Source organism: Hemibagrus wyckioides, linkage group LG26 (genome assembly GCF_019097595.1).
Source record: "Hemibagrus wyckioides isolate EC202008001 linkage group LG26, SWU_Hwy_1.0, whole genome shotgun sequence".
NCBI lineage: Eukaryota > Metazoa > Chordata > Actinopteri > Siluriformes > Bagridae > Hemibagrus > Hemibagrus wyckioides.
Window position 1 is genome coordinate 12,710,198 of NC_080735.1, and position 26,850 is coordinate 12,737,047.

Sequence of the window (26,850 nt, forward strand, 5' to 3'; positions counted from 1 at the left end):
AAACTGTTCCCACAAAGGTAGGAGCATGAAATTGTCCAAAATGTCTTGGTATGATGAAGCATTAAGAGTTCCTTTCACTGGAACTAAGGGGCCGAGAAAAACAACCCCTGAATTTAATGATTTGGAGGGGTGTCCCAAAACTTTTGGCAATGTAGTGTATATATATTTTTATTCAGTTAAGCAGCTGAGGGTCCTTTAAAAACACCGCATTTCGAAATAGCAGCAAACGTGAACAGGAAAACGTGGTGAAAAGCAAGTCAATCCTGCTCACGTTTGTCATTAAAACACTGAATCATGCATAAAAGTTAAACATGCCAAAACAGACAAATTACGGTGTAGCTTACATCATTTTTAATGTACATTCTGAGATAAAAAGAGATAGATAGAAAGTACTGAAGATGAGGGTACAAGGTTTAGTACCCTTTCTGCTGAGAATTTACAAACAAGGGCACAACAGTAGGGGGAGTCTCACTGTATATCTGGCAACCTAGGGTTAATAGTTTTCGCCGGCTCCTCCTGCTGCCTGACGTCAACCTAAATAGGAAGAGGACATTGTTAAACGTAGATTAAAGCTCACACCAGTGGACTGTGTCACTGACAGCCTTCTTGTTAATGATCGGAGCTGAATGGCAGCGACACCCCGCGAGCACCGGCTACATCCGGGTACCGACAGAAACGGGCGCACCGCAAAGAGCGAAGATGACGTCAGTAACGTGAAGGAGAGCGGTACACAGACGGAGGGCAAAGTGCAAGGTTAGAGGCAGCTAGGCCGGTATTCTACCCCATGAGCTGTGTCCCAAATAGCCCACTAACGCACTAGGCAGTGGGGTATTAATATGGGTTAATAAGCGGTTTATCCTATACTACACGTCTTATGGCATGATCACGTGTCTCTGATCATTTAGCATAAAGGTCAGCATGTATTCTGGCATTATTTAATATAATGACTGGTCAGTCATAACCTATAGGCGTTAAATGACAACTGAACATCCAGAGGCCTTACACAGGGTGTAGACGTGGTATAGAAATCCATCAGGTACTCAGCCATAATTTGTTCTGAACATCAGTATCGGTTTCTGTTTCTTGGAACTGGACTTGGCTGAAGCAGTCTATCATTCCTGTTCCAAATTCTCTTTCATTCAGGTCATGGACCCAGACTGTCCAAAGTTAACCTCTTCACGTTACTGAGTCTTTGGATGGAGCTTTTTCCCAGGAGGGACTCTCAGAGACGAGACAACGCATCTGTAAGGAGAACGTCACCTACTTCTCTCACTTTAGGAGAGACGCTTGGGTTCACACTCACACAACTTGTTTAATCACTGCCTTTTTTAGAAATGAAACCGAGCAACATTTCGAAGAGTCGTTTTCCTGAAGAGAACCTTAAAATACTTCTTCTTGGTGGTTCTACGATTAAATATCAGTAGATATTTATATATCAGCCGCCATGTTTAACTTCATCAAGAAACCCAGACAGTATGAATATGCAAATTAGATGCACCTCCAAACCTGCACATGCTCCTCCCCTTTCCCTGGTTAACTTGTGTTGCATGACCTGCATTTGCATAATTCTGCCTTCCCTCCATCTAGACTTTGTTATAGACCATGTGCACGTATCCATAATATGAGACTTTAGTAGGAAATAACTGATTTGTAATGTGGCTCTTTCAGGTGAAAGGCACTGGCCTAGTGGTGGTCCATGAGCAAAGAATTCTGGGTCTTCATTGCTCTGGAGCAGCGCTCCATGCCGGTCAGGTGGCTGTAATCAGACATGGGTCCAGACTAAAGGGCTGCGATCTTTATTTTTCCAGAAAGCCTTGTTCTGCCTGCCTAAAGATGATTATTAATGGTAAGCAACCACTGTTTGCTCAACTGCTTCTTCCTGCCTGTAAAGGTGTTAGATAAAATGATCTGTGTTTCTACAGCATGTTATTACTCAGTAATAATTTGATCCTAGCTAGAATAATTGAGGTAGAATTCTTGGTTTTGTCTTTAATTACTGGAAGCCAATTGAATTATTTCAAGTTATTAGTGTTTATCTCGTTTAATATTTGGTGAAAGTTCTTCACCTTGATGTCTAATAAGATTGGAGAGACCTGTATAAGAATCTCCATGCATTTAAAGCATTATTATTGGTCTTAGGCTTTTGCAAGATTATGCATTTCTTCAGTTTAGACCACAAGTTTTCAACAAGCTTGCAAAATTCAATTTTGTGTTTATCCACTTTATTTTGTAGTTTTAAATGTACAGTATATTTCACTTCAACTATGGCGTGGATGTTGGTACCAGAGTAGCTGGTTTTTCACACACAACAGTCTCTAAAGTTTACACAAAATGGTGAGAAAAACGAAAAACATCCAGCAGAAACACCTTGTTAATGCCGGAGGTCAGAGGAGACAAACAGCAAGGCTATGTTAACTCGTATAAACACTCTTTACCACCATGCTGAGCCGAAAAGCATCTCAGAATTCAGGACACATTGCTGAGCAAGCTTTTATCAACCAAGAACAGGAATCTGAGGCTACAATAAAACAAAATCACCAAACCTGGACAGTTTTGAAAACTGCTTTCTGATTATTTATGTCTTCTTTACATGAAGATTCTGGAGTTGATGGTGTCGGATTCATGTGTTTGTAACCTTGTCTCTGTAATGATTGTTCCTCTCATCCTCTCAGCTGGAGTGAACAGGATCTCGTACTGGCCGGCTGATGCTGAGATCAGTCTGCTGTCTGACAGAAGCAGTGCCGCAGGTTCTCGTCTCCAGGAAGCCATGCTGGATGCAACCGCTGCCGAAAGACTCAAATCCAGTAGCAGGCCACACATCGGTGTGGTGCTCCAACCTCTCCCCAACTCCATGCTTCAGTTTGTGGAGGAGACGTCCCGCAACAGTGACTTTCTGGGCAGAATGGCAGCTGACGATCCCTCTCTGGATGTCCATGAACTCTTTAGGAAAGAGCGCTGGAGGAACTGGGAGAGTTTTTCTAAAAGGTTTGTGATTGATGATGTGGAGGTGCACAGAGAGCTGCTGAGTAAAATGAACCTAGAGAACTTTTGCACAGAACCATATTTCAGCGAGCTACGGCAGCACATGAGGGATCTGATCCGGATTCTGGCTTCCGTGGCTGCCAGTGTTCCCGCTCCCGAGCACGAATACGGGTTCTATGAGACAGAACCCATAATGAGTGGACATAGGACATTATCTCAGGATGTTGTGCGACACTGCATCATCCAGGCTGCGGTGCTGGCGTATAGAACAGGTGAGATGTCGGTGCATGTGTGAATGTCGGTCAATGTTTTTCAGTTTCATCTCTGTAGCATGTGTGTGATTAGCATGGAGAGGATTTTCCCTAAACTGATGACCTGCTGCTGTAAACATTTCAGGGCAGTCAGTGTCTAAATCATGTTAGACTACTCCTTTAACCTTTTCTCTTTCCACTGAAAAACCTGGCAGGTCTACTCTCATCTGTTGCCTAAAATATACTTCCTGGTGCATCTAACTGCCATAGCAACCATTATCCATCCATTCATCCATTCTCTACACTGCTGATCCTACTGGATCACCGGAAACCCGAAGCCTATCGCTGGAGACTCGGGGCATAAGGCAGGTTACATCCTGGACAGGATGCCAGTCTATTTCAGTAGCAACCATTTGCATTTTTTTTTACTGCATACTTTGAAGACTTAGTCATTCCTCTCACTCATTACTCTCATGCCATGCTTCAGATGTTTAAAGCAGAGTTATTACACTTAAATAAACAAATCAAATCAGAAACTAAAATAATTCAATTCAATTAAATTTTATTTGTATAGCGCTTTTAACAAAGAGCATTGTCTCAAAGCAGCTTTACATAAGAAACAACATAAGAAAACAACTAACATATAAAAAGACAAACAGTCCTAGATGTTATCCCAAGTGAGCAAGCCTGAGGTGACTGAGGCGACTGTGGCAAGGAAAAACTCCATTAGATGGTAAGAGGAAGAAACCTTGAGAGGAACCAGACTCAAAAGGGAACCCATCCTCATTTGGGTGACAATGGTGTGATGCAGATACAGCATGTGTATAATGTTATGTAAATCAATAAGGAGGTTGTTGTCCACAGCGCTGCTTTGAATATCCCAATCCTCACAAGCAGAACCTGGCTGGAGCTGGTCCATCTCCGGATGCCACTGGAGCCGGCACAGTCTCTGTATGCCTCAATGGAACAGCATTAGCGTAGCTGCTGTTCATAATATTAGCAGCACTAGATGATAATGTGCATTTAATCAGGTGTACTGGAGCACAAGGTTATGGGAAGTGTTAAATGTATGCCAGGCTAAAGAGATAAGTCGTTAGTCTACATTTAAACTGGGAGACTGTGTCTGAGCCCCGAACACTGTCAGGAAGACTATTCCAAAGTTTAGGAGCTAAATACAAAAACGCTCTACCCCATTTTGTGGACTTTGATATTCTTGGAACTACTAGAAGTCTGGAATTTTGTGACCTTAAAGAGCGTGGTGGATTGTAACGTGTTAGAAGACTGGAGAGATAGGTGGGAGCTAAACCAATTAGAGCCTTGTACGTAAGAAGAGCTAATTTATAGTCAATTCTAAGTTTAACAGGTAGCCAGTGCAGGGATGATAATATTGGGGTTATATGATCAAATTTTCTTGATCTGGTAAGAACTCTGGCGGCTGCATTCTGGACTAACTGTAGCTTGTTTATTGAAGATGCAGGACAACCACCTAGTAATGCAGTACAGTAGTCCAGTCTGGAGGTCATGAATGCATGAACTAGTTTTTCTGTATCAGATACAGATAAAATGTTTGGCAATATTTCTAAGATGGAAGAAGGCTGTTTTTGTGATAATGGAAATATGATTTTCAAAGGATAAGTTGCTGTCTAATATTACGCCCAGGTCTTTCACTGTTGAGCTAGTAGTAACAGTACATCCTTCTAAATGCAAGCTGAATTGCGAGAGCTTCTGTGTACTGGTTTTTGGGTCAATAAGTAATATCTCCGTCTTATCAGAATTTAGTAATAGAAAATTATCGATGATCCAATCTTTAATATCTTTAACACACTCAGTTAATCTAGACAAATTAGATATTTCATCTGGTTTTGATGAGATATATAACTGGGTATCATCTGCATAACAATGGAAACTAATCCCATGCCTTCTAATGATGTCACCCAATGGAAGCATGTATACTGAGAAAAGCAGAGGTCCTAAAACTGACCCTTGTGGGACCCCATATTTCACTGGCACTACACTGGACAGTTCTCCGTTTAAATCTACAAAGTGGTATCGATCAGACAGGTAGGATCTAAACCATTTTAATGCCTGTCCCTGCATACCTATGTGATTTTGTAAGCGATCTATGAGGATATTATGATCTATAGTGTCGAATGCAGCACTAAGATCAAGCAGGACTAAAATCGAGATGCAGCCTTGGTCCGAAGCTAAAAGCAAGTCATTAGTGATTTTAACTAGTGCAGTTTCTGTGCTATGATGGGGCCTAAAACCCGACTGAAATTCTTCAAGGATATTGTTTTCCTGTAGGAAGGAGCATAATTGGGCTGACACCACCTTTTCTAATATTTTAGATATAAACGGAAGGTTTGAAATCGGTCTGTAATTTGATATTTCATCAGGTCTAGTTTCGGTTTCTTAAGAAGAGGCTTAATAACTGCTAACTTGAGAGATTTTGGGACATGGCCTAGATATAACGAGGAGTTAATAATATTGAGAAGAGGCTCTCCAGCTGCATGTATCACTTCTTTCAGCAATCTAGTTGGGATTGGATCTAACAAACACGTTGTTGATGTAGCCGTGGTGATAAGTTTAAGAAGCTCTTCCTGCCCAATGCTGGTAAAGCATTGTAGCTTTAAGTGTGGAGCTATAGGCTGGTCTGGATCACCGGATGCCATTAAAGGTTGAACATCCAATATTTTGTTCCTGATACTATCAATTTTTTTAGTGAAGAAATTCATAAAGTCCTCACTACTAAACTGTGCTGAAATACTCTCTCCAGAAATCTGATGTTTTGTTAGTTTAACCACTGTACTAAATAAGAATCTGGGATTGTTCTGGTTTATTTCTATCAGATGCTCAGCCCTAGCAGCTTTTTGAGCCTGTCTATAGTTGGACAGACTGTCTTTATTCGCAATTCTAAAAAAAATAATAAATGAAGAAAAAATAATGAACTAAACATGTTCAAGTTGAACTGAAATAAAAATAAAAAGCAGATGACCTGAGTTTAAGGTTAGTCCTAAATAATCTCTAAAGATTACAGATGATAAAATATAACCTAGTTTTTAATCTGCATAGAATTTGTAGAATGAAATGACTAAACCTAAACCTTGTGTTGGTCCCCGTTTTGCTGCTAAAACAGCCCTGACCCGTCCTGCACTGTGTATTCTGACACCTTTCTATCAGAACCAGCATTAACCTCTTCAGCAATCTGAGCAACAGTAGCTCGTCTGTTGGATCGGATCACACGGGCCAGCCTTCACTCCCCACGTGCATCAATGAGCCTTGGCCGCCCATGACACTGTCACCGGTTCACCACTGTTCCTTCCTTGGACCACTTTTGATAGATACTGACCACTGCAGACCGGGAACACCCCACAAGAGCTGCAGTTTTGGAGATGCTCTGATCCAGTGGTCTAGCCATCACAATTTGCCCCTTCGTCAAACTCGCTCAAATCCTTACACTTGTCCATTTTTCCTGCTTCTAACACATCAACTTTGAGGACAAAATGTTCACGTACTGCCTGATATATACCACCCACTAACAGGTGCCATGATGAGGAGATCATCAGTCTTATTCACTTCCTCTCACTGCTCATAATGTTATGCCTGATCGATGTGTGTGTGTGTGTGTATATATGTATAAACTAAAAACACACACACATACATACTAAATAATATATGCACTGAGCACTTTATTAGGAACACCTGCTAATCAGCTACTGGTATGCCAAAATGCACTGAAAAAACATGCAGAGTTCACATCTTCTAATATCTACCTCCAGCATGTTAATGCACCATATCCCAACACATGCTCAGTGTTCTTCAGTGGTCTTCTCAGTCACCAGATCTGAACCGATTAGAGCACTTTTGGGATGTGGTAAGAGCAGGAGATTGGCAGAATGACATTGCACCAGATAAAACTGTTGAAATTGTGTGATAATGATCTCCAATCTCCTGTTATTAGAATCAAGGGAAACCCTACACCTCAACCCTAATTCTTAGTATAGTGTTCCTAATAAGTGCCCACTGAGTACACACACACACACACACACACACACACACAGACAATGTAAATATAAATTTGAATTGCAACTGAAAATGATATAAAAGATATTTAATAATACAAATCTGAAAATAAAAGCTAAAAATCTACAAACAAATAAATAAACAGAAACAAAATTGCTCAAAAATAAACTGCACTGTGAATCATGATATAAAATATTGTAATATAATTTATTAAGATGTAGATATTGTTTTTAAGCTGTAGATGTAGATATAAAATTATATTTACAGTAAAAAAAAAAAAAAGGTAAATAATAAAATAGACAAACAAATAAAAGAAAATAGAAAAATTCAGACTGTATCATTCGATGTGTCTAATATGGGTTTGTTTCTGTTTTTGTGGTATTTTAGAAGATCCTAAAGTGGGAGTAGGTACAGTGATCTGGGCAGAAGGCAGACTGGTGAGTAAAGAGTTCAGACTTTATAAAAGATGCTTTAAATATGTGGTTCGAATTTGACACAATATTAATGAAATGAATTAAAATGCTTGAGGGATGCCTTGAAGCAAAGCATGAATTTGACTGAACCATTCTGTCAAATTTGTTATTTATTATTATTATTATTTTTATTATTTATTTACTTATTTATTTATTTAAAATAAAATAAAATAAAATAAAATAATTATTTGCTATAAATGGTCCATGCTCAGCCTCAGTGTGATGGCACGGGGAACATGTACCTGGTGGGATGTGGTTATAACGCCTATCCCGTGGGCTCCGAGTATGCCGAGTTTCCTCAGATGGACGACAAGCAGGAAGAGAGACAGCGCCGTAAATACCGCTACATCATCCACGCTGAGCAGAATGCGCTCACGTTCAGGTGTGTGAATATCACAGTGTATAGAAATTCATCATGTTACAATAATGCAATTATTCTAATATGCGATCGTTTCTATAGTAACAGCTGTTTCACGTGGATGAATCTATCACTAATTATAAAGCATCTTTGATATGGTGAATCGTTTCTATATAGAAACATTAATATTTCTTTGCAGGACTGGGGACTTTGTGCTTCTGGTTCCTTGGTAACATGGTTGATTGAAACTTTGTGCGAGAGAGGAAAAAGAAAAGGGAGGAAATTACCGTTTATAGCTGCTCTAATAACCGGAACATTACTAAGGTGATAAGAGAACTTCACAATGGAAAATGTAAATGGATAACAGACATGACGTCATATTTTTTTAATCAAATATTAATTGCAGTCGATGGCTGTGATACACTATATTGCCAAAAGTATTCGCTCACCCATCCAAATAATCAGAATCAGGTGTTCCAATCACTTCCATGGCCACAGGTGTATAAAATCAAGCACCTAGGCATGCAGACTGTTTTTACAAACATTTGTGAAAGAATGGGTCGCTCTCAGGAGCTCAGTGAATTCCAGCGTGGAACTGTGATAGGATGCCACCTGTGCAACAAATCCGGTCGTGAAATTTCCTCGCTCCTAAATATTCCACAGTCAACTGTCAGCTGTATTATAAGAACGTGGAAGTGTTTGGGAACGACAGCAACTCAGCCACGAAGTGGTAGGCCACGTAAACTGACGGAGCGGGGTCAGCGGATGCTGAGGCGCATAGTGAGAAGAGGTCGCCAACTTTCTGCAGAGTCAATCGCTACAGACCTCCAAACTTCATGTGGCCTTCAGATTAGCTCAAGAACAGTGCGCAGAGAGCTTCATGGAATGGGTTTCCATGGCCGAGCAGCTGCATCCAAGCCATACATCACCAAGTGCAATGCAAAGCGTCGGATGCAGTGGTGTAAAGCACGCCGCCACTGGACTCTAGAGCAGTGGAGACGCGTTCTCTGGAGTGACCAATCGTGCTTCTCCATCTGGCAATCTGATGGACGAGTCTGGGTTTGGCGGTTGCCAGGAGAACGGTACTTGTCTGACTGCATTGTGCCAAGTGTAAAGTTTGGTGGAGGGGGGATTATGGTGTGGGGTTGTTTTTCAGGAGCTGGGCTTGACCCCTTAGTTCCAGCGAAAGGAACTCTGAATGCTTCAGCATACCAAGACATTTTGGACAATTCCATGCTCCCAACTTTGTGGGAACAGTTTGGAGCTGGCCCCTTCCTCTTCCAACATGACTGTGCACCAGTGCACAAAGCAAGGTCCATAAAGACATGGATGACAGAGTCTGGTGTGGATGAACTTGACTGGCCTGCACAGAGTCCTGACCTCAACCCGATAGAACACCTTTGGGATGAATTAGAACGGAGACTGAGAGCCAGGCCTTCTCGTCCAACATCAGTGTGTGACCTCACAAATGCGCTTCTGGAAGAATGGTCAAAAATTCCCATAAACACACTCCTAAACCTTGTGGACAGCCTTCCCAGAAGAGTTGAAGCTGTTATAGCTGCAAAGGGTGGACCGACGTCATATTGAACCCTATGGATTAGGAATGGGATGTTACTTAAGTTCATATGCGAGTCAAGGCAGGTGAGCGAATACTTTTGGCAATATAGTGTATGTTAAGACATAAACACCTTAAAATATGCTGTTACAGGACCTTAATCTGCCTCTTATTTTCCCAACATGCCATCGATTTTTATTTCTTACTCATTGATTCCTTATTTCTAAATGAATACACAGAGCCAAACCTTTAATCCAGGGTTGCCAGGTCATTCCTGCAGAGTACAGCCTGACAGTAAAACCTAAACACGTCGCTCTCTAGCAAAAGAACCTTCCAGAACCGATGTATTTCTATACTACATGCAAAAGTGTGACTTTTCCTCCATGTTCAGGAGTGCGGATGTGAAGGAGGAAGAAAACACAATGCTCTTCGTCACTAAATGCCCCTGTGACGAATGTGTACCTCTGATCCAAGGCGCCGGCATCAAACAAATCTACACCACAGACCTGGACAGCGGGAAGGACAAACACGACATCTCTTACATCAACTTCAACCGGCTGCGCGGCATCCGCAAGTTCATCGTACGTCTGATAATAATATACAATTTTATTGTTTTTAAGCTGAAGGATGCATTTAATGGTCCTGCTTATTTTCTTGACGGAGCTTCAACATTTGAAATGATCAGTTTGTATTAAAGAAAACATCTCAGGGGGTTTTTCCTGCTTGTCCGTCTCATTTCTAGTGTTTCTGCAAATTGACAAGGAAAAGAATTTTGGCGTTTTTTCTTCTTCTATGTACTCAGAAAAGTTCCAAGCAGCTGCTGTTGTGGATTTTTCTCCATCTTTTCAACACTGATACAATCTAATGCATAAAACTTACTCTCTAGAATAATTTATCTCTAAAAGGATGGATTTTGAACATCAAGAGTCTAATTTCCATAACCATTTAACAGGGAATTCTAGGGAATTGTGTTTCACAATAAACCGCCTCGACAGCTTCCGTCAATGCGTCCGGTGTGCGTTTTAGAGTGAACAGATTTCATTTCTATTCTCAGGACAGGGAAATAAGTTGGAATTCTTGTTTGGAGGTAATCACATATCCCCTTCCAGATGTGGCCGAGAGATAAGAGGGTGAAAAATGCATGAAAAAAATAAATAAATAAATACACATTCATGCTTTTCACACTGTTTTTTTGTGTGTGTTTTTGAAGTGGAAGAAGTCGTGTCTTGTCAGAAGTGCTGCTGAACAAACTGGTCCACCTTTATCAAGTAAGCGTTTACTCACACTACTTAATCATTTCACTAGAGTGTTACTAGTATGAGCGCTTCTCTCTTTTTTGCAACTTAACACTGATTATTTGTCGGTAAGGATGAAGACAGAGCTGTAATCAAGCATAACATTATGACCACCTGCCTAATATTGTGTTGGTTCCCCTTTTGCTGCCAAAACAGCCCTGTGTATTCTGACACCTTGCTATCAGAACCAGCATTAACTTCAGCAATTTGAGCAACAGTAGCTCGTCCACACAGACCAGCCTTCCCTACCCTTGACCGCCCATGACCCTGTCGCCGGTTCACCACTGTTCCTTCCTTGGACCACTTTTGATAGATACTGACCACTGCAGACCGGGAACACCCCACAAGAGCTGCAGTTTTGGAGATGCTCTGATCCAGTGGTCTAGCCATCACAATTTGGTCCTTCATCAAACTCGCTCAAATCCTTACGCTTGTCTATTTTTCCTGCTTCTAACACATCAACTTTGAGGACAAAATGTTCACCTGCTGCCTAATATATCCCACCCACTAACAGGTGCCATGATGAGATCATCAGGGTTATTCACGGCACCTCTCAGTGGTCATAATGTTATGCCTGATCGGTGTATATTCGTGTGTCACTTTAAAAAGAGAACCACTTTTCTCTTTATTAATTACAGATGGCTGTGTGAAGAACAGACGAGAGGAAGCTGTGGACTATCAATGCAACAAGAAGCTGAGAAACTGAGGGATCGGGAAGCTCAGAGGTTCTTGACTATAATCCTGGAGAGCCCTTGGTTTACAGTTTTAGGTAAACTAAACACGTGATCCAACTGGTCTAATCATTAGGACGTTATCGAGGTGGACCAGAGCAGCAGAAACTATAATGCTTGTTTTACAGCAAAAAATTTTTTACCTACACATCATACGAAACACATTTCCGTTTGCATATTTAATTATTATGGACTAAGAAAACATTTATTTGGTAGATGAAGTCCCCAAAGCATGCGCTTACTCATGAATCATTTCATATGCATAGCAGTCAGTATATTTTAGCAACTGTTAATAATGTATTCATTTAAAATACTATTTAATCGTTATGTCCGTTTCTTTCTTTTTGTGCGTGTGTGAAAGCTAAAGTGGAAAGGTTGAAGAAGAGCGATGAGCTTGTTTTCCTGTCTAAATATTTGTTCACCAGACAGCGCCGATCGTTTTTCTGATTCCTTGGGGAACCTGAAACGCAATACACACCGGGTACAATTTTGGCACGACAGCAGCATGCAACAAAACCTTCAATGCACCGCTCTTATTTTTTAAACGCTGACTTCATGACACACGAACGCATTTCCTCAGTCTCAGTCAAGCCGGTATCACTCGTCCAACAGCAAAACCTAATCAATTTGTGACACACCTCTCTGCAGCAACACCACATGGGGATGAGTTTCTAATCAATAATTACAGGCCCGGATCCTGGGCTTGGACTATATTGTAGTCAGTGAAAGTGAAATTCAGATTACAGACGAATTACTTTCATTACGCAGTCGGCGTCATGATGTTTTTGTTCTTCACCCAAGAGATAAAAGAGAAGTGAGAGCAATGCCATGGTTTTGCTTTTCCGTGTTTGGCCTATTTCTGAATGTGTTATGCAGCGGTTGTGGATCGATTTTAACAGCAGGTTAATTTCATCCTGCTTCCTTAAAAAGAGATCCAGTGACAGAGGTCAAGTGTGTGGCACGTTGCCCTCATGTCAAAAATGAAACCAATACCCATGTTAATGAAGTCATGTGAATAACTCAGACTTTGTCTGTGCGATACTAGAAACACATTTACACACACACACAGACAGACACAAAGAGAGAGAGAGAGAGAGAATTACTGATAATGCTTGAATTTTGCTTTATTGGTGATATGGTACAATTAGCATTGAAGAAGGAAGGATGCGGCATTGGGAAAGATTTCAGACTTGAAATATCAACCTTGTTTTATTTTATTTTTCCATTCGTTGTATCGTGTGTATGTAAAGGATGTGAAGATATCGAATAAAATTTGGCTCAGGTGGATAATATTGTTCGAATGGTTTCCCCCCTGCTGAAGGGTTTCATGATTCACTTCACATGATATGCAATACCGAACAGCCTGCGGCCCGTCTGAGCTCTGAATGCTGATTCGAACTGGGAGGAGCAGAAGCAATGCCAATAGTGTGGGGATAAAAAAAAAAAAAAAAAATTATTAGAGGAAAAAAAGGGAAAGGATGGATGGAAAAAAAAAAAAAAAAATCAATATGAATAATCGATATATAACTATAACAAGTTTCACATAATTGGCAAAATGTGATCAAGACCATCTCAGCATACAAATTTCCACTTAATCCAAATGATACAATCATACGAAGCGAATCGATCGACCGACGGCGAATGAAAAGCAAGAAGGACGAAATCGGCGTAACTCAAATATAGCGAGTTAAGAGGTTCACTGCTTAATCGATTCAAAATATGCTCGACTAGAACATATTTAAAATTAACAACAAAAATTAAATTAAGCTCCCCCTAGAAAAATACAAAAAGCGATGAGAGAAAAACAAAAAATAAACCAGGAATACATTTATAAAACAACAAAAAGGCACCTGTTTTGAACGTCCGTGTCCTCGACTGTCCCGTTAAGGTCTGAGCTAAATGTCCAGAGAGATCACTATGAAGAAGCTTAACATACCGGCTAATGGAGAGAAATACGCTGAAGTACTGCAGAAATCACAGCACGGAACCGCAACGCCTACGAGAAACAAAGAATATTAGTGGGATTAAAACTACATGACTCCTATAAAGTAGGTCCTATAGGAAGATTGAAGCACTGGATACGCTACAGTACTAAGCTGCTTTAGTACTCTAGCACGAACCATTATTCTGAAATCCAGCCTCACGGCAAATCATCACACACCCAAGGGCGCCCACTTACAGACTAAAACCAGCTTTAAACACGTGATAGGTAAACATGTCGTCGAGTAGGAACTGAAAAAAAAGTAACACAGCCCTGTTTCGCAAGCGTAAATTTGGTAACTAAACAAACAAAAAAAAATCATTTATAAAGCATAAGAGAAACCGCGCTCCTGATCGATGGCTGAAGCTAAAAATACTGAAAAGAAAACCCAGCAAACAGGGATGACGTGACTGTTTATTTTGGGAAATTTAGAGTCGGCGGTGAGCCATAGAGGTGTGTGAGGAGTAAGAAGATTCAGCGCATACCATCAGTACCAGGAGGCGCTAGAGTAGGAAACAAGAAGAATCGGGGGGGGGGGTGCAAGAATGAAGTTACTAATGTGCGAAAATCAGTTTTTATAAATAACTGGGGAATGCATCCTCCCTTCCTACAACTCCACTACTACAGCTACAAACTGTACAAGAGCGAGGCCAAAACTGCTGCTGTGTGAACTGCACTCAGATCAGTGTGTGTGTGTGTGTGTGTGTGTGTGTGTGTGTGAGAATACGAGCTCATCAGAATGTAAAAACCATAAGTGTCAATAGGTCCTCGTCCACGTTTCTCGAGGCTGCTACCAGCTTTGGTTCTTCCTGAAACTAAATCGGTCGCCTGTAAGTTCCGTTATTGTTTGTTTTAAACACATCCTATTGTGGCACACAACTCGATGATAAAACTAACAAATGTCTCATGAAAGAAAGTAAAAAAAAAAAAAAAAAAAAAAAAAAAAAAAAAAAAAAAAAAAAAAAAATCAAGGAAAAGGAAATTTAAAAAAATAAAAAATAAAATAAAGGAAGAAAATAACTGAACATCAGTGATCGAAAACTATCACTTGCGAGCCTCATGACTAAGAAAAGACAAATGTTTAAGATCTTAAATAGAATTATTATTGTTAATAGATTTTTGTGATTTTTTTTTTGTTTGTTTATTTTTTTTCCCCCTCAGTAAAAAGATGAGGTGCTTAATAACGCGATCGCTAGCTAAGGTTTTAGGAGGCGGGTTTCTTTAAGTCTCGTATCTGTTTGATGAGGTACGTCTTTTCGTCGTTGAACTGCTCGTCGTCTGTGCGGTCCTTCTGGAAGTTGCTAAGGAAGTCGATGAGCTTCGTCTGGTTCTTCAGAAGGATGTCTATGATGGGCTGCGTCTTGTTTGGGTTCGCCACGAACACCTGAGAGAAGAAGAAAAACAATTATATATATATATATATATATATATATATATATATATATATATATATATATATATATATATATATATATATATATATATATATATATATATATACACACACACATAAGGTCCAGCATAACAGCAAAATCTTCTCAAAGAATTCTCCAGCATTTATCAACCCCATCTCTATTCACCTCAGACAAGAATGAACACATTTTCCTAAACTGACAGAAATCCAAACAAACAGAAAACCTGTTTACTCAAAATGCGTACAATGGAAGTCTATGAAGTGTTTCAGCTGCTCAAACTTTGAACATGCCCGAGGTGACTGCTGCAGGAGAGCAAACACTGCAAATAATCCTACTGAAAATCAGGCAGTGAATAAAAGCAGAGTTTTTTTTTGCCTGTGATTTAAAATGGCAGGAGAGAAAATGGTGTCCACTCCTGTCCCGAGTCCCCAACAAAAGCCCCAGCCATCCATGACCTGGTGTAGTGAGAGCCATGCTCTTTGGGTGTGAGGGGACAGCAAACACACTCACTCGATCTCTCTCTGCTGTGAATCACAATGACTCAATATAGCCAAAAGTATGTGGACACCTGACCATATGTGCTTGAACATTTCATTCCAGATTTATTCCCCATTTTACTACTGTGAAGGCTTTTACATTTTTATTTCCCCTTTCTGTGAAGGCTTTCCACTAGAGTGGTGATTTGTTAATAATTCAGTTACAAAAGCCATTAGTGAGATGTTTGGTAAAAAGATCTGGAGTTCGGCTGGTGTCTCGTTTCATCTGAAGGATTCGTGGGTTAAGCCTCTGTACAGGACACTCGAGTTTCACATCAATTTTGGCTAAACATGTCTTCATGGTTCTTGCTTTGTGCACTGGAGCATGGTCATGCTGCAACATGTTTGGGTTTCCAAGGTCCAGTGACAATTGTACAGGAAATTGTATCAGCACACAAGGACATCCTGTTCAATTGTGTACATCCAACTTACACGCTCATTACCCATATTATATTTTTGTGGACCTTTTCATGCGCTCAAACTATCTGTATAAAATGGTTTATTTGCTTAACTGTTTAGAGAAAAAAACAGAATGGTTTTGATAAAACTTTGTTCCCTTTTAACATCTTGTAAAAATGTAATAAATGTTATTGCATATTTTAAACCAAGTACAAAAGCAGGCCTTAGACTCCAATTCTCTAACCAAGTACATTTGTTTTGTTTCCATGGAAGTGTGTTGATATATTCTCTCTCTCTCTCTCTCTCTCTCTCTCTCTCTCCTATAAACAGAGATTATCCTTCTGTCTTTGAACCTCATCATAACGTTACCTTGAACACGTGGAATGCCTCAAACTGGATATTGGGACTTTTGTCTCTCAACAGGTTCATCATGAGTTTGAGGTTCTCCGGCTTGCTGATGTACCTCGTCATCACAGTGAAGTTGTGTCTGTCCAGCAGGAGCTCACCCAACAGCTGTCACGCAACAGAAAAACACATGCATCTCAGATGCAAGGACAGTAAAGAAAACAGACAGTAGTTTCTTATAAAGGCTTATTAAAACACACACCTTCAGTGACTGCCTCTTTGTCACATAGTTTTCAGAGTGCAGCAGCTTCTCATAGTTCTCAAAGACCTGCAAAAAAAAAAAAAAGTGTCAAAGATAAAAGTATAATATATTATAATAAACAAACCGCAAAAGCTAAACTGCTCCAGTGAGCTTTGAACTTCCCTAATGCCTCTTTGGTTCATAAAAAATGATTAAAAACTTGTCTTTTCAGCCATTTATTTATTATAGTTAATAATTTGCTGCATGCAGTGTTTTCGCAAAAAAAAAAAAAAACGTCATTAAATAAGAGAAATCATCCATGCTTTTTACCCTCAAGAAATCCTGCAGACATTTGCATACTGAAGCTGGATTAGCTTCTGTTAAAACCTGTATTCTGTTAAAAGATTACACAGAATACAGGTTTGGGTGTAACATATACATGCATGGAAAGGTCACTTACTGCATCGTAGTTCTGTTCTAAAAATTCTGCCACTAGAACCTTGTGCCTTGTAAGAAGGTCCTGCAGAATGACAGCAAGAAAATCAACTCAAAGTTAACTCTCGAGACGAGGATGAAATTAGACGGTTTAGTCACTACTCTGTTCTTGCCTTGAAGGTGGCGAACGCATCGGAGGCGATGTCGAACGTCGACATTTCCACGTAGCTGAAAAAGTCGTTGAAATGCTCCGAGTGCAGGATGATTTTGGCGAGCGGTTCGTGCCGGATGCACTCGCGCAGCATGATGCCGCAGTTCAGTGCCACCTGAGGAGTCTCATACCTGCAGGGGGGAAACGCAGTAATTAATACAACAGCAAAGCAAATGCTAAATAAATGTCAGACAATTTCTGAATGTGTTTTTTTTTTTGCTACACAAACATTCGGTTTAATTAATAACTTGAGCTGAAGTGAGTGATATCTGGTCTCGTCTCACCCTTTGAGCAGAATAAAGAGCACTTCCTGATGGGAGCAGAAATATTCCACTGTGGGACTGCGGGTGCCAATCTGCCTGCGTAGGATGTTGTTGAAGATCTGACACACATCCTTCTTCCCCTGCACACACAGTAGTAAAAGATTACCCTTAAAACACATGCATCACACATGAGGATCAGATAAACGCACGTCCACGTGAACACGGCAAAAGAGGTGTGTTAACAGTTCCTGCTTCCCTCTGTCAATGTTCAACCCTCTTTTTATGTAGTCAGCTCTGTGAGATCTACAAGTGTTCTCATTTAAAGTTCATCATTAACAGGACTGAAATATTGGGAGTTCTTACACACTCGCATGTCAAAAGTCATGACTGTCACACAGCACTGAAAAATCTACAACAGAAACGCAACCATTTTGTTTAACATAACTCCAGCTCTCCCATCTCCTCCATCTCCCTGTCCACCGTTCCTCCATACAGATCCCACAAAGATGGAAATACGGCATGCTGTTTCCTCAAAACAAATTCATAGGCTTTTTTAAAATAAATTATATTGACCCTGAGCTGAATCACTGTGTTTTATTAAAATCCTTTACCTCTCAATTAACTGCCTACTACACTGCAACAAGCTCTCAATAACTGAGATTTATTACTATTTTATACAAACATTGAAATATTAAACAGACAAGTCAAACTACTAACATCACCACTGATAAACTATTACCCAAATAACAAACCCTCCACTCCAGACCATCCAGTTACACATTATATGATAGTAATCTACTCGGGGCTGAGGCGGCACAATGCAAAGATCTCCACAATGCACATTTTCACAGTTTATAGCTTAGTAATAACCTAAATAGCAGAGACTCCTCTGTCCTGACAGTTTTCTGGTGCGGTTACAAATGACTGACCCTCATTCCTCAAATGTTAAATAAATCTCATTACAGAAAAACGTCACCACATCAATGACTCCGTTCTTTGTTAAACAGCAACACGTTTTATAAATCCATTTTGTGGCGCACCTTCTGACTAATCGGACTGGAGAATCGGCTGCACTGCGGTAACATGGTACACATTCTAACCAATCGCAGTTTCACTTACTCTCAGGCAAGAAGAGGCTGAGAGAGCAGGAAAGAGGTCAGTTCAATTTTTGTGGTCAGGTAAAACTGACTAAGCAGATGGTTCATTCTGATTGGTTGCATCTGTCATCAGCTCTACCCAATGAAATCCCACTTTTCATTTGCAAATTAAGCAAAAGGGAAGGCAAGAAATAAATATCAGAAGAGGGAAAAAACGTTTTTCTTTTTTCCAGAGGCTAGGATGAAAATAAATGGATATCTGTGTATACACCAGAACGTGCAGTGACTCACCTCAAAGTCGATGACCTGCAGGTTCTCCACCAGGGAGATTAGCAGGCCGCTGTTGTACAGCTCTTGGGCCAGCTGGGCCACCGTTTCCGTGTGGGGCTCCTTGTCGTTGGTGCCGTACAGGATCTCCTTCATTGCCACCAGACATTTAGACACCTCCTCGGAGGCCTACACACACACACACTTATAACTGACAGGAGCAAACACTGACAGACAACATTACTGCTTCTCTATCACTGGAAGAGCACATCCTTCAAAGGTTGATGAGACAGGAGGACAGGTCACCGTTGTTTACACCAGGTATATTAGCATTACATCAGCCAGGTAGCTCAGAGATTCACAGACCTGTACTTTAGCAAGGAGCTGAAGAAAGCTGGCTTAGCGATTAGCTGCAAATGAACTTGAAGTGAAGCAGCACAGTGGCATTGTCACCTCGTTGTCACCTCAGCCTTCTCGCACACTCTCGAGTGCTTTCTTTCATCTCTCTTCCTGTTAGATTCACTTAATTCTATCCAGTTCTATATGTTAATTCACTCACCATTCTATTTTTCCATATGTTTAATTAATCCACCTGCCGATCTCATTTCTATATTATGTAGCACACAAAAAGCTGTATCTAGAACTCCAAAAGGTTAAATAAAAAAAATACCATGTCTTTTGAGATACAGCTGAATAATTACATACTGAAATACATTATTATTAAAGAACAAAGGCTTACATGAACACATTCACTCTGTTTAGTCTGCAGCACTTTGACCGAGCACTCTTTCAGTCAAGCTTAGTGAGAAGGGTTCTTCAACAGAACTATTTATCCCAGGGCTAAGGAGTGTTTTCATATTTTCTACAGCACTAACACGCCACACTTCATGCTTCTCATACTCAAACTGTATTATCAGATGGATTTGCGAGTAGGAGCTGAAGTGCTGCTCTTGGAATTCGACGCTTCCTAGCAAAGATGACAACTCCTTCACTTAGACCGGCTAGACGGTGACAAGTCTGTTAGAAGTACAAGCAAAAACCACAGCCAAGACAGGAGGAAGGTTCTGAAGAGTGCTGGAACCAAGCCTGGTGGTGAGCACATGGCAATTTGACGGAGTAGCTTGACCTTACAATGTTACAGCTACGCTCCAAGACGGAGGGGGGGAAAAAAAGCGGCTCTGTTTCACAATTAAATATAGTGACGTGCAGATCCTGAGAGAAAATGCGGAAACGTATGGAATAAAAACAGAAGTCAGAACATACTTCATGAAGTGATGATCTCACCTTCTCTGTCTTCTTGTCCTGCTTGACCAGGATGGACAGGTTGTCCTTCAGAGCCTTCACAATGTCCGTGGGACTCTTGTGAGATTTACCAAACAGTGGCATGGTTGGAGCCCAGTGTCTCTCTTACTCAGTCTCTCTGTCTCTCTCTCTCTCTCCTTCCTCAGAACCTGAATAGAAGAAGGAAGAAGATAAGAGAGGAAGTGTCACTCTGTTTGCTTGTGCTCTTTCTTTACACTCTGATTCAAGATGAGCTCAAAGCTGTGCCTCCCAGAGAAAGCTTGGCTAGAAAGAAAAACAAGAACAAAACATAAATAAAGACTGCATCTGCCAGGAGGTTAGTACTTGATGCAGGTTTCAACATGATCATGAGATCAGTTCAATACAGTAATTGATGCCAGGACACAAAATGTATATCTTGCAATGGTCATCTTATTAAAGAGCTTTGTGTGCATGCTAGTGAATATAAAGTCTAAGATCCTCTACAAGTGTCCACAACCTTGTTACACTTTCTCAGGGCTGATTATTTTTAGACATTATAGTGTTAAAACAAAATGAACATCATACTTTAAGCTAAAAATAATCAGAAAAACGTTCAGCCCTATCATCAGTACAGCAGAAGTCTGAATATTGATGAGGCCATGGGCAGAAAAAGCAAAACTGGCCTGGCTGACCCTGCATTCCTGGTAGGAGCTATAGCATGCTCTCACTTCCCTTCAGTCAGAGCAACACTACCCATCATGTGCATCTGTGAGCTCATGTATGTGGAAGAGGGCAGACTGCTTGTGATGCTGCATAAGTTTTAAAAAGCTGTGGTTGGCTCGCTTCACGTGTCTCAGAGGAAGTACATTTTAGCCTTCACCGGTGGCTAAAGTGGTTAAGGCTCTCGGTCGTTGACCGGAAGATCAGGGGTTCAAGCCCCGGCACTGCCAAGTTGCCACTGTTGGGCCCTTGAGAAAGGCCCTTAACCCTCTCTGCTCCAGGGGCGCTGTACCATGGCTGACCCTGCACTCTGACCGCAACCTCCAAGGATGGGATATGCGAAGAAAGAAACTTCTTACACTGTCCTGTAATGTATGTGTGACAAATAAAGGCTATACTTCTATATATTTCTATTTTGCCATCCTGCCTTGCAGCTGTCATCATGGACGAAATTGGAGAAAATAAATCCACTCATGTCACAGTATTCACTCCTGAACATTTGCACAAAGAGCACAAATCATTCAGGAGAGAAGCGCGCTCGTCATACGACTTGTGTTTAAAAACAGCCGTACCAAATGGAACAGTCCGAGTGGAAAATCTTCAGTAAGTCAGTTCCCGAAAGCGGACATGGCCTAACTTGTGAGTGGTAATCCAGTGAACCCAGAGAACCCCAGGAGAGCAAATGTGTGTGAGATCACTGCCCTGTTCGGCCGCCTCTGTCTTTCTGAGATTATCCTGTGCTTGCCAAGAGCCGGTCACTGCTCATGTGACCCCCTCTGCCAGACCAGACCACCCTCTCGAGAGGAGGACATATTTACTTCTTTGCTCGGGATAACAAAATAATGTTCACACACTTTACACAAGAGGCTTGCAAAGCACAAGCGACTCATTAAAGACAATCCTGAACATTTCTGCTGTTGTTACAAACGATTATTCATTCATGCGTCCATGCCAAATAAAAATCAGCTACATTTACTCAAGTATAACGTAATGCAAAACATAGCGCTCAATATAAGATACCCAAATGCTTTAAACAAATGATCCCAGATTAGACAGGTACATGAAGAAGAGACACTGTATCACCCTTTTTGTTTGTTTTTTGGGCAATCAAGCGAACATGACCAGGCTGGTTTATATACTGATCCAATTTAAAACCTTGCACCAGTAGTACGTTAGACCATCGACCAGGGTGTACAACTAAACTTGCCAGTACCACACACACACACACACACTGTGAATAAAGTGACATTCTTTCAGAAACAGGAATCACGACATACAAGATCTTGGCATGTAACAAGCACTACATTCTTACCTCAAATACGTCCTTCAAATGTCATTTCAACACTGGATGAATGATGACATTCAAGACGTACATCTTTATAATAAAGCACTGCGCTCAAAACTATTCACCTCCTCTATTTTAACTTGATATGTGGTTGTTTTGAACCTCTCCTGTTCTGGCAAGGAGAAATCCGTGTTACCAGCATGCGTAAGATTTTATTAATAACCTATGCTGAAACTGACAGGTTGGTGTCTTGGCTTACTCTCCAGTCCTGTACTTCACAGGACAGTTAAGAGAAATAAGCAATCATGCACAAGTGAACTGCCACCAAACAGTAACAGATCTAATGAACAAACTTACATAAACTAAATGCTTATACAGGAGATGAAACAGTGCAGGTTTTCACACATCTTGTTGGACAGCATTCAACTGGTTTTAGAGAAACCATTCATAAATATTTCCACATTTAACACAGTTAGGCAACACTCCATGTATGCTGACTGGAGAGAAATCAATAATATTTTAACCCAGATTGTCAAACATTGTGATCATCAGCCTGCCATACTTTTATTTACAAACTGCCTTACAGCAATACTCTCCAACGATAACAGCATCATCTCCATCTATTGTTTATGTAATGGATTCAGGGTTATCGTGGACAATATGACAAGTGTTCATCTACCGAGAAATAAACATATCCTGCTCAGGTGTTATGGAAGGTTAAAGGCAGCTGATAAGGAGTTCATGTGGAAAACATATTGGTCAAATGTCTTCATGAATATGGCTGTCAAAATGTATTGGTAAATTTTGGCCATGTCCACACATGTCCATCCAGTTTCGTGTCCGAATGTCCGTCCAGTTTCGTGTCCGCATGGCCGTCCAGTTTCGTGTCGAGGTGTGGTCACTGAAATCTGAGGCTTTCGAAAACGATGACCTGTGTTGTTTTCTAGTCGTGTGACCAAATTCAGCTAAGATGTCTACAAGAAGAAGTCTACATTTTGCAACTTTATACTCCTGTTTTTCTCGCAGCAGCAACTCCACCTCACTGTCGGTCCGTTTTAAAAACTCTGTGCGTTTCCTCAAAGTATCGCTGCAACCTTTCAAAGAGCCACAAAGTAAATAAAGCATTTTTAGACAAAACCTCACTTTTCAAATTTATCTGGATTAGTGTAGACGCAGCCTAAACTCAATATTTGAAAAAGATAACCCCCCCTCATGATAACATACTGATCCTACAAATTATTAAGAAAAGGATAAGTAATTATAAATTCTTATAGTATTGATCTAATGTGTGAAAGTTGGACTAAACTCTAACCGAAAAGAAGTCAAATATCCGTCTCATCCCATGACATCTACTGTGCGTTATATACCTGTATGATATAAAGCCCTACTGACTGCCCCAAACAGCTGCCCTTAGACTTCCATTCTGAGCACATCTGGACTAAACAGCTTCTCTGTACAAGGAATTTCCAGTTGCTGCAGAGGTTCGGATGTTACACCAGTGAAATATTCCTTTAATTCCTCCACAGTCCAATCGAAGGAGGCTGTCCGATGTTCATTAACATGGTTAAAGTGATCATGGGTCAGAGATAACAGTGCTGGTCTTATCTCTGTATGAGTGATCTCTAGCTTATAAAAGAAAGTCAGATCCTATAGTCAACACTGGATATATTTCTCTCTCACACACACACACACAAGGCTGTAGCTGATCATCTGTTCCACCTTTGACAAACAAATGTTGAGAAAGGCTTAAAAACAACTCTAGCAAACCAAATGCAAAAAAAAACCCTATGTGGTTAAAAGGAGGAAATAAATAAGCGTGTAAACTTGCTCAGAGAAGAAAGAGACATTTATAACCACATCACCGGAGAGATCTGCAGGTACTTGAACCTGATCATAAGAGATTACAGTGTGACTCAAGAAAAGAGGTAAGGTTAGCTATTAGTCAGCAAACCACCTTTTTTCGATAACCTCGATTTACCTCATGAATAACTGCCTATATAAGGCCTCAATGTGCCTTAGTTCAGCTTGCTGACTAGCTCTAGTTTCAGGTGACTTGCTAACGGATAGAAAACCTGCCACAAAAAAAAAAAAATCACGATTACCCGAAGCCTGGACTGTAAAGCTAGCTAGCTACAACATTAGCTAACAACAATGAGCGTAAAAAAAAAAACATCATTTTTTTTCAGCCATCATTCCACATTTATTTCCTTTGACTTATTAAAAAAAAAAATCTTCTAATCTTGCTAGTCATGTTCCTCACTAAGCTACGCTACAAAACAAACTGGCCGTTAGCGTTAAAACAAAACACGAATCCTAGCTTACATCCAGGCTATAGCTAGCGTTCAGGCCCGCATACTTGCGTACTAAGTAGTATGTCGCAACCTAGGGATGCGTACTATTTTTTGGCACACTACGGAGTATGGTAGTATGCGGTTTCGGACGCAGCCATTGACGGGACAGGGACAGGCACAGACATACACACAGACATACATGCACACTCCGCCTTCAATGCAGGCTAGATATAAGCTATCAGTTCACTGATTAGGTATAAATAAATCTAAATAACATAACCCTGACGCTGAGGTAGGGTTAAGCCATGAAAATGGCAGGTAAAAACAAACCCAGGCTTCAGGGTGCTACAGCTAATACACACACACATACACACACATACTCGCATCCACTCGCTTTAAGTTTGTAACAATGTCAAGGGCGACGTTCAATTCAGACACCGACTCTCAGCGACGCCTCTTCCCGCATTTCGACGCTTGTATCCCGCCTAAAGAGGTGAAGACTTACCGCGTCCACGGCCTTGTTTAGACTGTTTTCGGTCGGTTTTCGTCTCCCGCTGCTGTTCCTTGCTTCACTGTTACCGAGCAGCCCTTTTTCTGGTCACGCCAGCACTGTGTGTGTGTGTGTGTGTGTGTGTGTGTTGCTGAGAGAAACGTCAGCGGAAAGTGCGTATGAGCGAATTAAAACCGTGCGTAATTTGTTGTTTTTTTTTTTTTTAAGAAGGCAGCGCACAATTTCACTCACAGAGAGTCGACTTTAATATCAGCACGATTCATATCGCTTCACAACGACGTGCTCCAGACGAGTCGACTCACTCCACAAAACTCTGATGATCCAGAGTCGGTTCTCTCAAATTATTCGGTGGGTTTCAGTATTATAGGCAACGCGGTAGCACTGACCTCAGATCAGCTCTGGTCAGACGTTAGGAGGAGAAGTGGGCGGGTCGATACTGAGGGTACCGATACCTTCGATAATGCTCGTTTATTTATTTATTTATATTGCTATTAATTAAAGAATATTGATATTGTGTGTTCATTTTTTATATGAAATTGCTATCAAAATTACTCTGGACTTAATATCGATGTGCTCTCTCTCTCTGTGTCTGTCGGTCTCTGTCTCTCTCTGTGTGTCTGTCTATCTCTCTGCCTTGCTCTCTCTCTCTGTCTCTCTGTCTCTCTCTCTCTCTCTCTCTCTCTTTGTGTCTGTCGGTCTCTGTCTCTCTCTCTATCTGTCTGTCTCTCTCTCTCTCTCTCTCGCTCTTTGTCTCTCTCTCTCTCTCTCTCTCTCTCTCACACTCTCTCTCTCTCTCTCTCTCTCTCATCCGCAATATCAGACTGATATGATAACATAAAATAGTGATATGAGACATGACTTTCAAAACAGTGTCCTAAAATTTATGTGAACAGAAACTGCAGCAGTGTTAAATGTTATTTTTCTGTATTAATTACACAAACGCTTTTCCACTTGCATTTATAAATGTTGTTGATGTTTCTTTGCAACAACAACAGCTCGAGTGTCAAAAAAAGTATCCCCAGAACCACCAAAAACTAAAACTCATTGAAGTTTATCACTAAAATTTGCATTTTATTTAACATAAAATTATGCATTTGAATTGCCATCTCTGAATGGCGTATTTCTTTAATAATAATTTATATACTCCCTGTTTTTAAAACACAAGACTACAAGTAGTATCAGTATCGGGATGCTAGTCTCGATATTGAATAGAAATTCGGTGGTATCGCCCATCCCTAGTTCATAGCGATAGTATTTCCTATAGGTGTGATCTGCAGAGTACCCGGATGTAGATGCGTTCAGACTTGTTAATGGGGCGCATAACTCAGGGTTGCCAGGTTTGGATAAATAACCCCAACGCATTTTTTTGATATAAAAAAAGTGCAGCATCATGACAGTCTTTGCAAAAAGCTATTATAATTTTTAAGAGTAACAATATACATTTTAATGAAGGAATAAAATAAACAGTGCAATTATGAAGCCTCAGGGTCTCTGGGGTCTCCAGTTTGAGTCTGACTTTCTGTGAAGAGTTTTGGTGCTAATATGTGTGAATATTTGTGTGCATGGTGACCTGTGATGGACTTCACAGTGTATTCATGTGTTCCCTGGATAGGCTTCAAAGCCAGAGCCCAGACCAAGATAAAGTGATTTTTGAAGACAAACTATAATAAATAAAAATCATTTCCCTGAGGCACATAAATGATTTCATATGGGTTCCCGATAAGTGTTAAAACTGATATATAGCTATTATTAGGCATAACATAATATTGTGTTGGTCCCCCTTTTGCTGCCAAAACAGCCCTGACCCGTCCTGCACTGTGTATTCTGACACCTTTCTATCAGAACCAGCATTAACTTCTTTAGCAATTTGAGCAACAGTAGCTTGTCTGTTAGATCGGATCACACGGGCCAGCCTTCACTCC

At 40.7% G+C, this 26,850-nt stretch overlaps 2 protein-coding genes across 4 annotated transcripts; one reads left to right on the forward strand and one right to left on the reverse strand.

The window, feature by feature from the left end:
* The first annotated feature begins 517 nt into the window (after positions 1–517).
* cdadc1 (cytidine and dCMP deaminase domain containing 1) lies at positions 518–16,467 on the forward strand. Of its 3 annotated transcripts, XM_058380209.1 has the most exons (10): positions 519–753; positions 1,144–1,244; positions 1,669–1,846; positions 2,673–3,254; positions 7,644–7,693; positions 7,942–8,111; positions 10,034–10,223; positions 10,853–10,910; positions 11,576–11,706; positions 16,330–16,467. In XM_058380209.1, exons 1-9 carry the CDS (start codon positions 627–629, stop codon positions 11,641–11,643), a joined length of 1,524 nt encoding a protein of 507 aa, XP_058236192.1. In that variant the 5' UTR covers positions 519–626; the 3' UTR covers positions 11,644–11,706; positions 16,330–16,467. The 3 variants fall into 3 exon arrangements, with proteins under 3 accessions (XP_058236194.1, XP_058236192.1, XP_058236193.1); XM_058380210.1 differs by lacking the exons at positions 519–753; positions 16,330–16,467 and adding an exon at positions 773–1,036; XM_058380211.1 differs by lacking the exons at positions 10,853–10,910; positions 11,576–11,706; positions 16,330–16,467 and adding an exon at positions 8,287–8,411 and having other exon boundaries at positions 518–753; positions 10,034–10,170.
* On the reverse strand, positions 11,840–25,211 carry cab39l (calcium binding protein 39-like). Its single transcript, XM_058380212.1, has 9 exons — positions 24,923–25,211; positions 20,143–20,309; positions 18,883–19,047; positions 17,516–17,634; positions 17,194–17,362; positions 17,046–17,105; positions 16,607–16,672; positions 16,369–16,512; positions 11,840–15,033 (listed from the first exon to the last, which is right to left on the reverse strand). Exons 2-9 carry the CDS (start codon positions 20,242–20,244, stop codon positions 14,854–14,856), a joined length of 1,005 nt encoding a protein of 334 aa, XP_058236195.1. The 5' UTR covers positions 20,245–20,309; positions 24,923–25,211; the 3' UTR covers positions 11,840–14,853.
* Between the last annotated feature and the right edge of the window lie 1,639 nt (positions 25,212–26,850).

Excerpts from the sequence above, each read along its gene's own strand:
- cdadc1 (XM_058380209.1), top strand. The coding sequence starts at position 627 with ATGGCAGCGACACCCCGCGAGCACCGGCTACATCCGGGTACCGACAGA. Across the intron at positions 754-1,143 it reads GACGGAGGGCAAAGTGCAAG|GTCATGGACCCAGACTGTCC; the intron begins GTTAGAGGCAGC and ends TCTTTCATTCAG. Across the intron at positions 7,694-7,941 it reads TCTGGGCAGAAGGCAGACTG|CCTCAGTGTGATGGCACGGG; the intron begins GTGAGTAAAGAG and ends GTCCATGCTCAG.
- cab39l (XM_058380212.1), bottom strand. The coding sequence starts at position 20,244 with ATGCCACTGTTTGGTAAATCTCACAAGAGTCCCACGGACATTGTGAAG. Across the intron at positions 19,048-20,142 it reads AGGACAAGAAGACAGAGAAG|GCCTCCGAGGAGGTGTCTAA; the intron begins GTGAGATCATCA and ends GTGTGTGTGTAG. Across the intron at positions 17,635-18,882 it reads TGCAGGTCATCGACTTTGAG|GGGAAGAAGGATGTGTGTCA; the intron begins GTGAGTCACTGC and ends CTGTGTGTGCAG.